The sequence below is a fragment of the Lepus europaeus genome, chromosome 12 (genome assembly GCF_033115175.1).
Source record: "Lepus europaeus isolate LE1 chromosome 12, mLepTim1.pri, whole genome shotgun sequence".
NCBI classification, from domain to species: domain Eukaryota; kingdom Metazoa; phylum Chordata; class Mammalia; order Lagomorpha; family Leporidae; genus Lepus; species Lepus europaeus.
In genome coordinates, this window is record NC_084838.1 from 21,084,430 (window position 1) to 21,098,133 (window position 13,704).

General features: G+C 47.6%; 1 protein-coding gene across 1 annotated transcript in view; it reads left to right on the plus strand.

Annotated features, from left to right (window-relative positions):
* The window catches only part of FKBP15 (FKBP prolyl isomerase family member 15), a 51,346-nt gene extending 38,074 nt beyond the window's left edge, over positions 1-13,272 (plus strand). The window contains exons 20-28 of the mRNA XM_062207737.1: positions 654-825; positions 2,382-2,518; positions 4,277-4,432; positions 5,852-6,004; positions 6,984-7,106; positions 7,856-7,963; positions 8,213-8,940; positions 10,158-10,254; positions 12,594-13,272. Coding sequence (XP_062063721.1) covers positions 654-825; positions 2,382-2,518; positions 4,277-4,432; positions 5,852-6,004; positions 6,984-7,106; positions 7,856-7,963; positions 8,213-8,940; positions 10,158-10,254; positions 12,594-12,671 — 1,752 coding nt within the window. The 3' untranslated portion in view covers positions 12,672-13,272. The remainder of the gene's footprint in view (positions 1-653; positions 826-2,381; positions 2,519-4,276; positions 4,433-5,851; positions 6,005-6,983; positions 7,107-7,855; positions 7,964-8,212; positions 8,941-10,157; positions 10,255-12,593) is intronic.
* Positions 13,273-13,704: the final 432 nt, after the last annotated feature.

Genomic DNA, 13,704 nt, shown 5'->3' on the forward strand with positions numbered 1-13,704 from the left:
TTCCTGTCATCACTTTCCCCAGCTTTCTTTGTTAACAGCAAAACTTGATCCAGGTAGAAATCAGGGAGCCATCCTGTCTGCTATGTAGAGATTTGGTGTTTCTCTTTCCCACTGGATAGCGTATACCCTAACCTTAAAAAAAATCCTATTTGGCTGGTGCAGCTGCATAGCAGCATAGCATAGCATCCGCCGCCTGCAGTGCCAGCATCCCGTATGAGCGCCGGTCTGAGTCCCAGCTGCTCCATTTCTGACCCAGCTCTTTATTAGGGCCTGGGAATGCAGTAGAAGATGGCCCAACTCCTTGGATCTCTGCAGCCTTGGGGAGACCTGGAACAAGCTCCTGGCTCCTGGGTTCAGATTGACCCAGCTCTAGCCATTGCAGCCATTAAAATAAAAAAACTATAGTTATATATTTATATACATAAATACACATATGCATATGTGCACATACTTTTTCTCTTTTTACAGACTTTTTTTTTTTTTTTTTTTTTTTTTTACAAAAGTTGAATCTGTTCAGTCTAGAAAATTTTGAAAGCCTTAGCCTCCTTCCTAGGTACTAGTTAAGTCAGTATAGATTGGGAAATGTGAGGATGGGAAATTACTTACAAAGGAGCACCTGTGTTTAAAGTGACATCCTCCTTGTTACTATTCAGGCCAAGGTGACAGAGGAGTTGGCAGCAGCCACCGCACAGGTCTCTCACCTGCAACTGAAAATGACTGCCCACCAAAAGAAGGAGACGGAGCTGCAGCTGCAGCTGACGGAAAGCCTGAAGGAGACGGAGCTTGTCAGGGGCCAGCTTGCCCGGCTGCAGGCCGAGCTCTCAGGTGTGTCCTTGCGGAGCGTGCTGGTGTTTTTGCCATTGAAGCTAAGGAATTCAAGTCTTTGCTTCCCTTCATTCCTTTTGCAACAGCAATCATGAAGTTAGGGTAGGGTGGAGCCAAAAATTAAGGTGGGCCAACGTGATTGTTTTTGCGTAAAGGAAAACAAAAGAACTATTTATTTGGAACTGATTTGTTGCCCGCAGTGCCCCGTTGGCAAGATGTTGACTGCAGTTTCTTTGGTCTTTATGCTTGGCTTCATAATGCCTGGAAGAACTGGTGTGTTAATTCATGATTCAGTGGAAGTTTAAGAAAGATATGCTTCCTATTGTGGTTTGCTCCTTCCTAGAGGATGGACGACAACTCCTCAGCCTAGTTCTCAGAGTCTCTCCAGCTTGGCTTATCTTCCATTGTATTGTCTGGTTCATCTTCGCTCTGACCATAACAGCAAGCTTGCCAGCTACCTTTTTAGCACACATCTGTCTTGCTTTTTATCTGTGATATTCTGAGGGCTTGCTGTGCCTGCCATCACCAGTATTTGCCTCCATTCCTCTCCAAAATATGCCTTTTAAGCTTTCCCACTTTGTTTCCTAGAATATTTTATCTATCTCTTAAAACCCTTTAATTCTTTTTTCTGCATTAGGATGCAAACCCCTGGAAGGAAAGGACAGTGTTTTGTTCATCTTTGTAGAGTCCTTTCCTCCAGATTCGTTAGTATTAGTTCAATGCCTGGCACAAAGGTGTTACTTAAGGCATGGTGATTAGATGGAAGAGTTTTGAAGACCAGTATGTTGATTTGTCTACCGTGGTGGATAGAAGCAAATGTGGAAGGCACAACGGGACCAGAGGGCAGGAGATAGCTAAAGCAATAGCAGTTGGGTAGAAGCACGGTGCACTTGCCTAATAGAAAGCTAAAAGCACTGTCGGTTGGTAAAATGATGTCTTGAATCTGCATCACTTCCCTTTTAGAGCATCACATGAAGCACACGTGTGTTGAGCAATCTGAGATTTCAGTGCTGTGCAGTTTTCTCATTTCCGCTTTTGTGGTGCACCGTGGTGGCTACCTCAAGAAATTTTCCAAACATATTTTGGTGCGTTAAATTAAAAAAAAAATCCCAAGTAACTTCATTTGAGAAGGGATGTTTTGAGAGCAAGCTCTTGGTACAAAGAGCTACCTACAAAGAAGGTTGAGAATATTTTACCCAGGCAGTGAGAAAGGGCCCAGATCAATACTAAACAAAGATCGGCCCAGAGTGATGAGATGGTGATTGACCTAGAATTGTGAGAGTGCTTGGTTCCAAAGGTGGCCTCTGACTGCTTGGAACATTTTGTCTCCTTGTAGAAGGGCTACGTACATAGAGATGACTATTCCACCTGGGATAAATGGGGGCTAGAAAACCTTATTGCTGCTCAGTGAGGTGACGCTGGAAGAAGGGAGTGGAGGGCGTTTGTGTGCTGGGAGTGGGTTATGGGAGCACGTGGCTTTGACAGAGCTGCTGGGATGCCACATAGCCCCTGCAGCTCTGGTTCTGCAGCACAGTCTATGTGCTCTCACATCCTAGAGCTCCAAGAAACTTCTGAACAAGCACAGTCCAAATTCAAAAGTGAAAAGCAGAGTCGGAGACAACTAGAACTCAAGGTGACGTCCTTGGAGGAGGAGCTGACGGACCTTCGAGCTGAGAAGGAGTCTCTAGAAAAGGTAAGTTCTGCAAGCAAAGTTTCTCTGTCGGCCCCGTGTGTGCAGGAATAGCTGCTTAAGAGACACTTCTGTTTTCCTTTCCAGAATTATATTATATATGCTCCTTGTTACAAATATAATACAGAAAAATATAAAATAAAAAATCTTACCTTTATATCCTCTAATTGGATACATTAGAGGTGACTACTATAAACACTGTGTGATCCTTCCAGATTGTTTTCTATGTGTAGGAATATTTTATCGTTAAAAAAAAAAATGTACTTATTTGAAAGGTAGAGTGAGAGAACAATATCTTCCATTTGCTGGGTCACTCCTCATATGGCCAGGCCAAAGCCAGGATCCTGGAACTCCATCTGTGTCTCCCACATGGGTGGCAGGGATCTAAGCACCTGCTTTCCCAGGTTATAAATAGAGAGCTAGATCAGAAGTGGAACAGCCAGGACTCGAACCAGTGCACGTATGGGATGCTGGCCTCACAGGCAGCAGCTTAACCTACTGTGCCACAACCCTAGACCCCTTTCTTATTTGTTTTAAAGCATTCCATAGTGGTCTACTATGAGGTTGTACCATAATTTACTTAATTATTCACCAGTTTTAGATTTATGTTTCTCATTTTTCATTATTTTAAGCACTGCAGCTGTGGATATCCTCATACTGTGTAGCCACTTTTGCAGATTTATTTGAGCATTCCCATAGAATGCATTGCTTAAATTAGAACTGTGGGATGATAGAGAATGCTATACATCCACATTTTAAAATAAATATTGCAGGTTATTCTCCAAGAAGAGTGTGCTAGTTCACACTTCCAGTACTATGTGAGTGAGTCCTATCTCCACATTCTTCCCAACTCTGTATTTTACATGGACTAATCCTTATTAATCTGACAAGTAGACAATATACTGTCTTGTTTTAGTGTGTATTTTTATTAAGAGTAAAACTTTTGAATATTTAATACCTTGTGTTTCTTCTGTTAATTTTCTTTTTTAATGTCCTTTACTCTCTTTCTCATTGTAATATTAGTTTTATTGTAGACACTTCAGGATATGAATACTTTGTCACAGATGTTTTAAATTTTTTTTCTAGTTTGCTGTCTTTTAAAATTTTGATATCAAGGCAATACTAGCCCCATTGAACTAAGTGGAAACATTTATATCTTTTTCTATATAATAGTGATTTAAATATGAAAAAGAACAAACTGGTCCTGAAGTTTTAGTAAAATTCACTAGTAAAGCTGTTTCGGGCCAGTGCGTTTTTAGGGTGTTAATCTTAGCCTGTGTTTACAGTTTCTTCCATAATTTCTTCAGTTTTTTCCTAACCAAAAAATTTCTTCTGATCTTTGGGTTATTTTCAGCTTTTCATTTTTATAAACACTACTATAATAACTCTCCTTATAACACAGTCTTTATGAACATACTCATTACTTCCTAGAGATATATGATAATTTGTGAATTATCTGAGTGTGCCGATTTTTAAAGGCTTTTCCCAGGATTGTTGTCCAAAGAGAACATTTGTTTTCCAGCCGGGAGGATGTGGGAGTGTCTGTGTTCTGGTACCTGCACCGAGGTTAGGATGCTCCCCAGCTCTTACCTAGAGTGGGAAAGAAAACTCTTCATGTTTTCCTTCTCCTTGTCTCAGATTCTCTCTCCCTTTATAAAGCCAGGGATGTTAAATATACAGGGAAAAGTTCAGCTAAAAAATGAACCATTTCCAAAGGCCAACATGCACCATCACCACCATCCCCATTGTCTTGTTCCCAAGAACCTCTCAGAAAGGAAGAAGAAGTCGGCCCAAGAGCGTTGTCAGGCGGAGGAGGAGATAGATGAAATGCGCAAGTCGTACCAGGAGGAACTGGACAAACTCCGACAGCTCTTGAAAAAGGCTCGTGTGTCCACAGACCAGGCGGCTGCCGAGCAGGTAACGGAGCGCTAAAGCGCTTGGGAGTGACAGGAAGGTGGGTGGGACTCGGAGAGAAAAGGATGACATTTCTTTCAGAGATGCACTCCTTGGGGAAAGGTGGGAAAGGTGATTCACATACGTGCAGTAGAGAGCCAGGCACCAATGGGGGTGCTTCTTGCCTTTCAAAAACGTGATTAATAGCGTAATATCAGGGAAATATAAAAAATGTCTCTTTCCCAAAAATCCCAAACGTGATAAAGCCAAAGTCCTCAACCGCCAGATGCCATCCTGCAGGCACGTTATTGCCTTTGAAAAGAAGGGGTTTATTTAGGTAATCAGGAGTGGAAACCAGGGAGAGTGGCAGGACACAGCTGGATCTTCAGTCCATTGGGCAGCAAGCGTTTCTCATTGGAAGTTTAAAATTCTGTTTCATCAGGGTGCCTCAGTTCCCTGGATTTGATCATCTCTGGGAATCTGGGCAAAGAAAAAAAAATTCTGAACCTATAAAGTTTTACGATCAAGACTGAAAAGTGGGGATCCCATTATGGCCCTGCTCTTCAGGGACCTGTGTTGACAGTCATACCTTTGGTTGGAATACCTTTTGGAGTCCTGACAACAAATGCACCTTCCTACCTACATTTTAGTTTATTTATTTTTTTAGAAGATTTATTTCTTTATTTGAAAATCAGAATTTACAGGGAGAGAGGGAAAGACAGAGAGAGATCATCTACCCGCTGGTGCACTCCCAGATGGCTCCACGGCCAGGGCCAGGCCAGCTGAAGCCAGGAGCCAGGAATCCCATGTAGACCTCCCATGTGGGTGGCAGGGGCACAAACACTTGGGCCATCCTCTGTTGCCTTTCCCAGGCCACCAGCAGGAAGCTGGATCAGAAGTGGAGCAGCTGGGACACAAACCGATGCCTGTGTGGGATGCTGATGTTGCTGGTGGTAGCCTTAACTGCTGTGTCACAATGCTGGCCCCCCACCCACATTTTAAAATTACACATCGGTCAGGCATTTGGCCTGTCAGTTCAGATAACCACATCACATAGCGGAGTGGCCGAGTTTGATTTCCAGCTGCAGTTCCTGACTCCAGCTTCCTGCTAATATGCATGCTTGGAGGCAGAAGACTCAAATGTTGGGTCCCCTCTGCCCATATGGAAGCTGGGAATGCATTCCCAACTCCCAGCTTTGACCTGGCCCTGCCTGGCCATCACAGGTATTTGAGGAGTGCTCTCTGTCTCTTTCTGTCCATTTCTGCCTGCATTTGAAATAATAATTTTAAAAAGGTCACTTCCTTGAAAAATAAGTAAGTTCTTTCAAGTGGTTGTTCCCCAAGTGCACCTGGGCTGGTAACTTAGCACGTGGCTGAGGAAGGACAGGCTTCTCTAGGTACAACGAGACCTCCCAGGACACGGTTGTTGCTTTCTCTTGGCAGCTGTCCGTAGTGCAGGCCGAGCTCCAGACCCAGTGGGAAGCAAAGTGTGAGCATCTGCTGGCCTCAGCCAAGGATGAGCACCTGCAGCAGTACCGGGAGGTGTGTGCACAGAGAGATGCCAACCAACAGAAGCTGACACAGCTTCAGGAAAAGGTAGATCTTTGCCCTGGGCCAGCCAGCTGAGACAGCCCAGTTAACTTGAGGCAGTGATCCTTTTGAGCCTGGAAGATGTTAATAGCTAGAAAACAAAACCACGCTTGTTTAACTGCCCATTTTGTTAGTTACCTTTCATGTCCTTAGTTGGAGTGACAGGTCATTGACTTGGAAAAAGACAAAAACTCCAGTGTTCTGGAACGTGTTTCCTGTTATTATTTGATTCTTCCTTTATCAGAAAAATCATGTACTAGGTGCCGGTAGTGTTTAGCGACTATGTTATAGAAAGGGCATACAAAGTACTCTGCGCTCAAGAATCTCACAGTCGAGAAACAAAGCCATGCCTTAAGTGCTGTGGGTCTCGGAAGAGGAAGTGCCTAGGGTGAGCCAGGAAGGCTTCCCAAAGGAGGTGACATTTGAGCAGAGCCAGGAAGAACAAGACGTGTTGGTAAGGTAGAGAAGATGGTCGAGTGTCCTGGGCACAGGCACTGAAATGGAATAGAGCCTGGGGCATGGAGGAATCATTAGGCAAGAGAAGGAGAGAGCTGGGACGTGGCCTAGGGCCACGGTAGGAAAGTCCCGGTCTGGAGGCCATTTTCTTACTCAGAGTATCCAGCTGAAAACCACTGACCCAGAGATCTTGGAGGCAGTCTTGTGGATGATTAATTTGCTGCTAATGGGAATGTTTACCTCTGTTACCACCCCCCTCCCTGCCCCGCCCTCTTTTCATTGTTTTCTTGACCCAATTAGAAACCAGGCAGGGGAGCATGCTGGGAAAAGGTGAGCTGAGGTTGAGTGAGGAGGGAATAGAATGCTGTGCAGCAGCAGGTCCAGGTGGGGGCCTGGGGGGGGGGCATGGTCCCCAGCAGAGCCATGGGAGGTTCCAACTGCATAGTTAGGACAAGTCTCCTCCCCATGGGTGCCCTGACCTACACCGTGCGGTGCAGGTTCCCCAGGCCACAGTCTGTTCGTCTTGCAGTGTCTGGCTCTCCAGGCCCAAGTCACAGCCCTCACAGAACAAAAGGAACAGCACACAGAGGAACTGGCGGAGAAAAAGTCCCAGCTGTCTGGGGTTAAAGCTGCTGCCGACCCCTCAGAAAAGGTGAGCTGGTATTTCCAGGAAGCCGCAGAGACTGAATGTGCAGGTCACACATTCACAGAGGCCAGTTTGTGGTGTTGGCGGTGGCTTTTTTCCTAATGTTAGTGATACACCACTTCTCTGACTTTAAAATTAACCCTTTGGAACTTACCCAGATGGCAAACCCCAAAGGGCCCTGACTAAGGTTTCTGTTTTTGTTTTTAAAGATTTATTTTATTTATTTGAAAGAGTTATAGGGAGAAGTAGAGACAGAGAGAAAGAAGTCTTCCATCCACTGGTTCACTCCCCAGATGGCTGCAATGGCCAGAGCTGAGCTGATCTGAAGGCAGGAGCCAGGAAATTTTTCCAGGTCTCCCACATGGGTGCAGTGGCCCAAGCACTTGGGCCATCTTCTACTGCTTTCCCAGGTGCATTAGCAGGGAGCTGGATCAGAATTGGAGCAGCCAGGACTCAAACCAGCACACTCAGCAGCTTAACCTGCTGTGCCACAGTACCAGCCACCAATAGTCTTTAGTGAGTCTTGAGCACACATACCACAGCTTCCCTGTCCCTAACAGGGAACTTTGAGAGCTAGCCCTGCCATCAAAGTATTTTTCATTATTTCACGTCCTCTCCCCAGTGACAGCCTTTGGTGTTTCCATTCATGACTGGCGGCCATCCCGCTGTCGAGTTCCAACAATGCTTCACCATAGTTTTCTGGATTCATCCCTAATGACTTGGATTCGGCAGCATGTATCTTGGTCTTCACCCAGGTGAAGAAGATCATGAACCAGGTGTTCCAGTCTTTGCGGGGAGAGTTTGAGCTGGAGGAATCTTACGATGGCAGGACCATCCTCGGGACCATCATGAATACGATCAAGGTATAGCCAGCCAGCAGTCTGCTGTTTCTTTGAAATGGGTATGTTGTTGCTTAAGTACCTTCTGAGGGATCCTGAATAAAAAGTTGCTCCAGTCCGTTCGTCAGTAATTGGGATGCCTGGAATGACTCGTGTGAGACGGGAAGAGGCAGAGTCATGTGAGCTCGATGGCCTGCGGTGCTGGACGACGGAGGAACTGGGGGTGCCTGCTGCTTCCTTTCGGTCATCCTCTCTTCCTTGGCTTTTGAACAGATGGTGACTCTTCAGCTGTTAAACGAACGAGAGCAAAAGAAGGGAGAGAGCAGCAGTGAGGAAGAAGAGAAAGAGGAACTACCAGCTCGGGGACCTTCCCAGGAGCAGCCAGTCTCAGCCGGTTCTGCACTGTCTCAAGCGCCCTTGAATAGGGAGAAGCAGGAGGCTCCCGTGGTGCCAGCGGAGCAGGTGGCCCAGGAAGCTGCCCCGCTGCCTCCTCATGCCCTTCCCACTGCCCAGGATGATGTTCAGAGAAGGCAAGGGGAGCCCTCAGAAGCAGAGGGGCTCTCGCAGGTGAAAGATGGCTCCCTTCCACCTGAACAGGCCTGCATCCCATCCCAAAGAGTCCTAGGGCCCCCAACTTCCATCCCACCTAAGCCTCCAGGCCCCGTTATTTGGGGCTCTGAGTGCGAGGAGACAGCTGCTGCCAGCCCGATGGCAGCTGAACCTGACAGCGCATTGGGAAAGGGCCACACTGGAGAAGTAGCCTCAGATGGCCCCCTGCCAGAAAGCCCCACAAGACCATCCCTGACTGCAGACCCCGAAAATGGGGACCCACCGGCCTTAGAGCCTGAAAGCCCAGAAGGTAGGCCGCAGCCTCCAGATTGCAGTAAAGAAGAGGATGTCACTAGCTCCACGGGTCTCTCTGAGGAGCTATCAGGCACAGAGGCAGGTTCTGCAGGTGCGGGAGCAGCCCTCAGACCCAACTCTTGTTCTCGGCATTCCAGGTATGTTCCTCTGAGCACCATAGTTTCAGGGACAGGGCAGCTGCATGTGGTGGTTGTCTTTGTTATTTCCAGGGTGGCCGACGTACTCTTCAGAAACCATTTGCTTTACTCATTCATCTGTTCATGTATTTATTTGGTAATACCTACTATTACAAGGCTCTGTGTAGGCACTGTGATAGTCTGGTAGGAAAGGTAGATTTGGTTCTTGAATTTGGAGAGCTTATAGTCTAGTGGGAAAGATGAATATTCATATATTATAAAAGTGTGTTAAGTGCCTCAAACCAGGGTGGTATGGTAGAGAATAAAGATGGAGTTACTTTACTTTAGAGAGTAGTTATGGGAGGGTTGTGGAAAGGTAATATTGAAACTAACACGGAAGGATGGAGAGGGGCCATCCATACCAAGAGCAGGAAGAAGGGATTACAGAAAGAGAACAGCACGTAACAAAGGCCCTGCTGTGGGAGGGGGCATGACACAATCAAGGAACCAAAAGAAGACACAGCAAGTAGGAGAGTGGTGTTAAGCTGAGACTGGAAAACTAAGTAGGGGCCAGGATGCATGGGATTTTATGTTGCTCTTAGCAATTCAAATTTTAAGGAATTTATGAAGGAATTTAAGGAGAAGAACAATATGGTCTGATTTATTAGGGTTTTTTTTTTTTTTTTTAGATTTATTTATTTGAAAGGCAGAGTTACAGAGAGGGACAGAGAGGACAGAGAGGGAGGGGGAGAGGAGGGGAGAGGGGCTCAATCTCCAAATGACTACAATGGCCAGGGCCAGTCCAGTCTGAAGCCAGGAGTCTGGAACTCCATACAGGTCTCCCCTGTGGGTGGCAGGGGCCCAATTACTCCAGCCATTTTCCGCTGCTTTCCTAGGTGCATTAGCAGGGACCTGGGTTGGAAGTGGAGCACTGGGATTCAAACCAGTGCTTGTATGGCATGCTGGTAGGTGGTGGCTTAACTCGCTGTGCCACAAATGCCGGCTCCTGCTTTACTGTTTTAAAAGATTGTCCTGGCTGTAGGTTGTGGCAGTTGCTGACTGTACCAGGAGGCCAGCAAGGAGTATGGAAGAGTTGGTGGAAGTGGAGGTGGGGGGAATTCTGGGTAACCACCACAGCTGTGGGATTCTTACCCTGTGGCCCAGTGACCTCACAGCTGGTGGGTACTGTGTCCCGGAGCAGTAACAACAGCATTTTCTATGACTTAATTTTCCCTCAGTGTCTCTGGGGATGAAGAGGATGAACTGTTTAAAGGGGCAACTCTGAAAGTTCCGAGACCCAAAGCACAGCCTGAGGAGGAGGACGAAGATGAGGTGGTAAGGAAATCCCAGGCACTGGCAAGTCGTCACCCCGCCACTCGGGGGCCCTTCTCCCCTGGTTCTGAGAAGAGGAGTGGAGTCTGCTGGTGGCCTGCTCCTTGGACTCTGTGTGCAGGGTCCTGTGGGACCAGGCTTAAGGCTGGGAGGAGGCCACTCTGTAAGCATAGTGGGGATGGTGGGATACCACTTTACTCTTGAAAAAGAATCCTGAGCTCTGTCCACAGAGGCATATTCCTCTGTGAAGTGAGGCGTGGTGGGCTCGAGCCCTACGTCAGCATACCAAGCCTCAGTGTTCCCTCATCAGTTACGACATCTGTAATGTAGACCTGGAAAGGACTCTGACGGTCATCTTGTCTGATCTGTATTCACAGACAGAGGCTCAGAAAGGGGATTTATAAAGCTCCAGAGTAGGCTCGCGGCAGGCCTGCACTAGGCCCCAGGTTCCTGCACATTCTCTGCGCACTCAGCCTACTTTCAAGCTGCTCTCAGCCTGCTCTCTTGTTTTGTCATCACTACACCCATGGGCAGGAAATGGGTGCAGGACTAACAGCATAGCCTCGCTTCATAGAGCACAAGAGTCGAGGCCAGCAAAGTAAATTGCTGATAGGGCTTGGATTGGATCTGCCATCCCCACTGTGCTGAGCTGGAACATTTCTGGCTGTCACGAGGCAATTTTGACTGCCGTGGTGGGACTCTGACTGGTATGGAATATGTGTGGAGGATACAAACGAGCTTCAGGCTCGCTTCATCCCAGGGACAGAAGGACGGATGTGAGGTTGAATGAGGGCAGATTCCGTCCCCTCCCGCATCACCCAAAGCAGGTTTTACCATTTGTTATGACCTTGGGAGGATGCCTGTGATCTGGGATCCTATTTCAGCCTGCTCTCTTGTTTTGTCATCACTACACCCGTGGGCAGAAAATGGGTTCAGGACTAACAGCATAGCCTCACTTCATAGAGCGCAAGAGTCCCAGAGCCCCTCCCCCTGCCCACAGTCCTTTGGGGATCAGAGGTTCCGTTAGCCTTTCTTCAGGAGTTAGATTTTCTTTTGAGAATTCTGAATACAGATTCTATACCAAAAAACCAAGCAAACAAAAAACAGTGACTGACTGTCCCAAGTGAGTGCCCTGAATACAGCTGGAACCTGTAGGTTTGTTGTATTTTTTTTTTTTTTTTCAGTATTAACACTGATACTATCAACTGAACATCTGTGTCTTAAGCACTCTGAAAACAACTTCACAAACATTCTCATTTAATCCTCTACTAATCCAGCAAGGTAGGCACTTTTATTTCACCTTACAGGTAGGTGAACTGAGGTTCAGGAAGATTAAAAATTAGAACTAAGGTTATCTAGCTGGCAAATGTCCAGCCAGAGCTTTAGCCAGGACAAAACAGAAGCTGTGAGCCACATTTGAAAATCCCATAATGTCGGAGTTTAGAGATCACTTAGGTGACACTCGGAGAGAAATCCACGTTCTGTCAGTCGGTCATGGCGATAGGCGTAGCCAGAGACCTCTGTACACACCTCGCTGCCTTCCTGTTGGCCTGGCCTCGTGAAATCACCCTGTCAGCAGTAGCTCACAGGGCGGAATGGACCTAAGTAGAGATTGCCTGTCTCTACTCCCTGCTACCCCCATGGTACCTGTTCCCTGCCAATCCAGAGGTTTTTAAAAAGGCCGGGAGAAGGGTGGAGGAGTTGCGAGAAAGGTGGAAGAATCTCAGGACCCCTTCTCCCCCTATATCCCCTGCTTGGTTGGAGGGAGCGAGAATAGGCAGGGCCAGCGAGCCCAGGACAGCGGGAAGCTGGAGCCTCGTGTTCCTGGGCTCTCCTCATCTCCTGCAGTTCTCCTGGACATGTGTCCCAGCCACTACATTCAGTTCAGCTCTGTCCAAATGATAGGACCACGTCCAGAGCCACCTTAGGCCAGGGCCGTGTCCTTCCCAGCTTCCCAGGCTCCCTTCATCCCCCCACACCTCTCTTAGGCTGCTCTACTTTTGTTTCTTTCTCCTACTCTCATCTCTCCTTTTTGGCCCTCCTGCACATATGTAAGCTACCACATGAGAAGAACATCTGTCAGATCAATACCTGCGCTTCACAAATAAATGACAGAATTAGCCAAAGTTCGTTCTTTGTCTCTGTTGAAAGACTGCGTTCTCTGCACGCTTGTCTCGGCCTTACCTGGAAGCCTCACTCTCCCGGCCTCAGGGTCGGTACTGTCAGTGCAACCTCCTGTCCAAGCTGGAGCCGCAAACAGACGGATCGCTTCACCTGCCAGGCAGGAGGTCCCGCCCATGCAGGGACTAGCGAGGACTGACTCCTCTTTCCTGTTTTGTCAGAGCATGAAGGGACGCCCGCCCCCAACACCCCTTTTTGGAGATGACGATGATGACGATGACATTGACTGGCTGGGATGAAGACCCAGGAAACTGGTGCCGACGTTCCTCCACCCACGTTCCTCCTTCCCTAAGCATGATTTTGCACAGCCAGCCTTGGGTCTAGGCGAGCCATAGGGTGAGCGTTCTGAGGACGACAGTTCAAGGATCTGAGCAGCCACTTTCTGAGCCCCCGCCTGGCCTCACGAAGAGCAGCGGCATGGCCCTGTCTTCAGAACTAGTGTTTTCAGCAGCTCATGGGGGGCCTGCCTCCGAGTCCCAGCTGGACAAGGGCTGATGGGTTCTCCTCCAGCCAATCACCTACCAGAGTCCTGCCCTCTTCCAAGCTTTTTCTTCTCTTCAGTAACTCTCAGATGACCTGGGAGCCCTCCTCCATCGGCCTCCCAGAGTTCAGCTGTGCCCTAGCAACAAGACCTGTCACCTGGGGGCATGGCTTCCTGGGGGAGCCAAGGAGAGATGTTATTTCAATCCCTGTTAACATCCTTGGTGACATCCTTGTCTACAGTCCTGGGATGTGTGTCTTTTCCTCTGCCTTAAATCTGACACAAGGAGTCAGCGACTATTTGAGACTAATAAAACTAAAATCCATGTCTATACTGAAACCTGACTCGAGCCCTTGCGGGAACTTACCTGGTTCTAAGAGTTGTCTGTGCTCCTCTTTGGGGATCTAAGGGTAGGAGTTGTAACCGAGTGGGGTCAGTTACGCACAAAAACATTTGGTGACACATGTCCTTTGGCATATAACCCTAGAATTTTCAGGCTTTCAAAGAGTCATTGCTCCAGGCTCAGGGCATGTGGGTATCTGAGACCAGTCCTGCAAGCTTGGCCCTCCAGCCTAGGAGAAGAACATAGAAGGCTTCCACTTCCCGTTGCTCATAAGCAGCTGAGAGCTTCCTCCCTTTGAGAGAAGCTCCCATTCCTGGAACTTAGGGGGCCAGGACTAATGTAGAGAACAGCAGTGAGAAAATAATTTGTAGACACTTTATATGAGACCTTCAAAGACCCTGCAACCAGTCTTCAGAAAGTAGAATAACTTTTTTTTTTTGACAGGCAG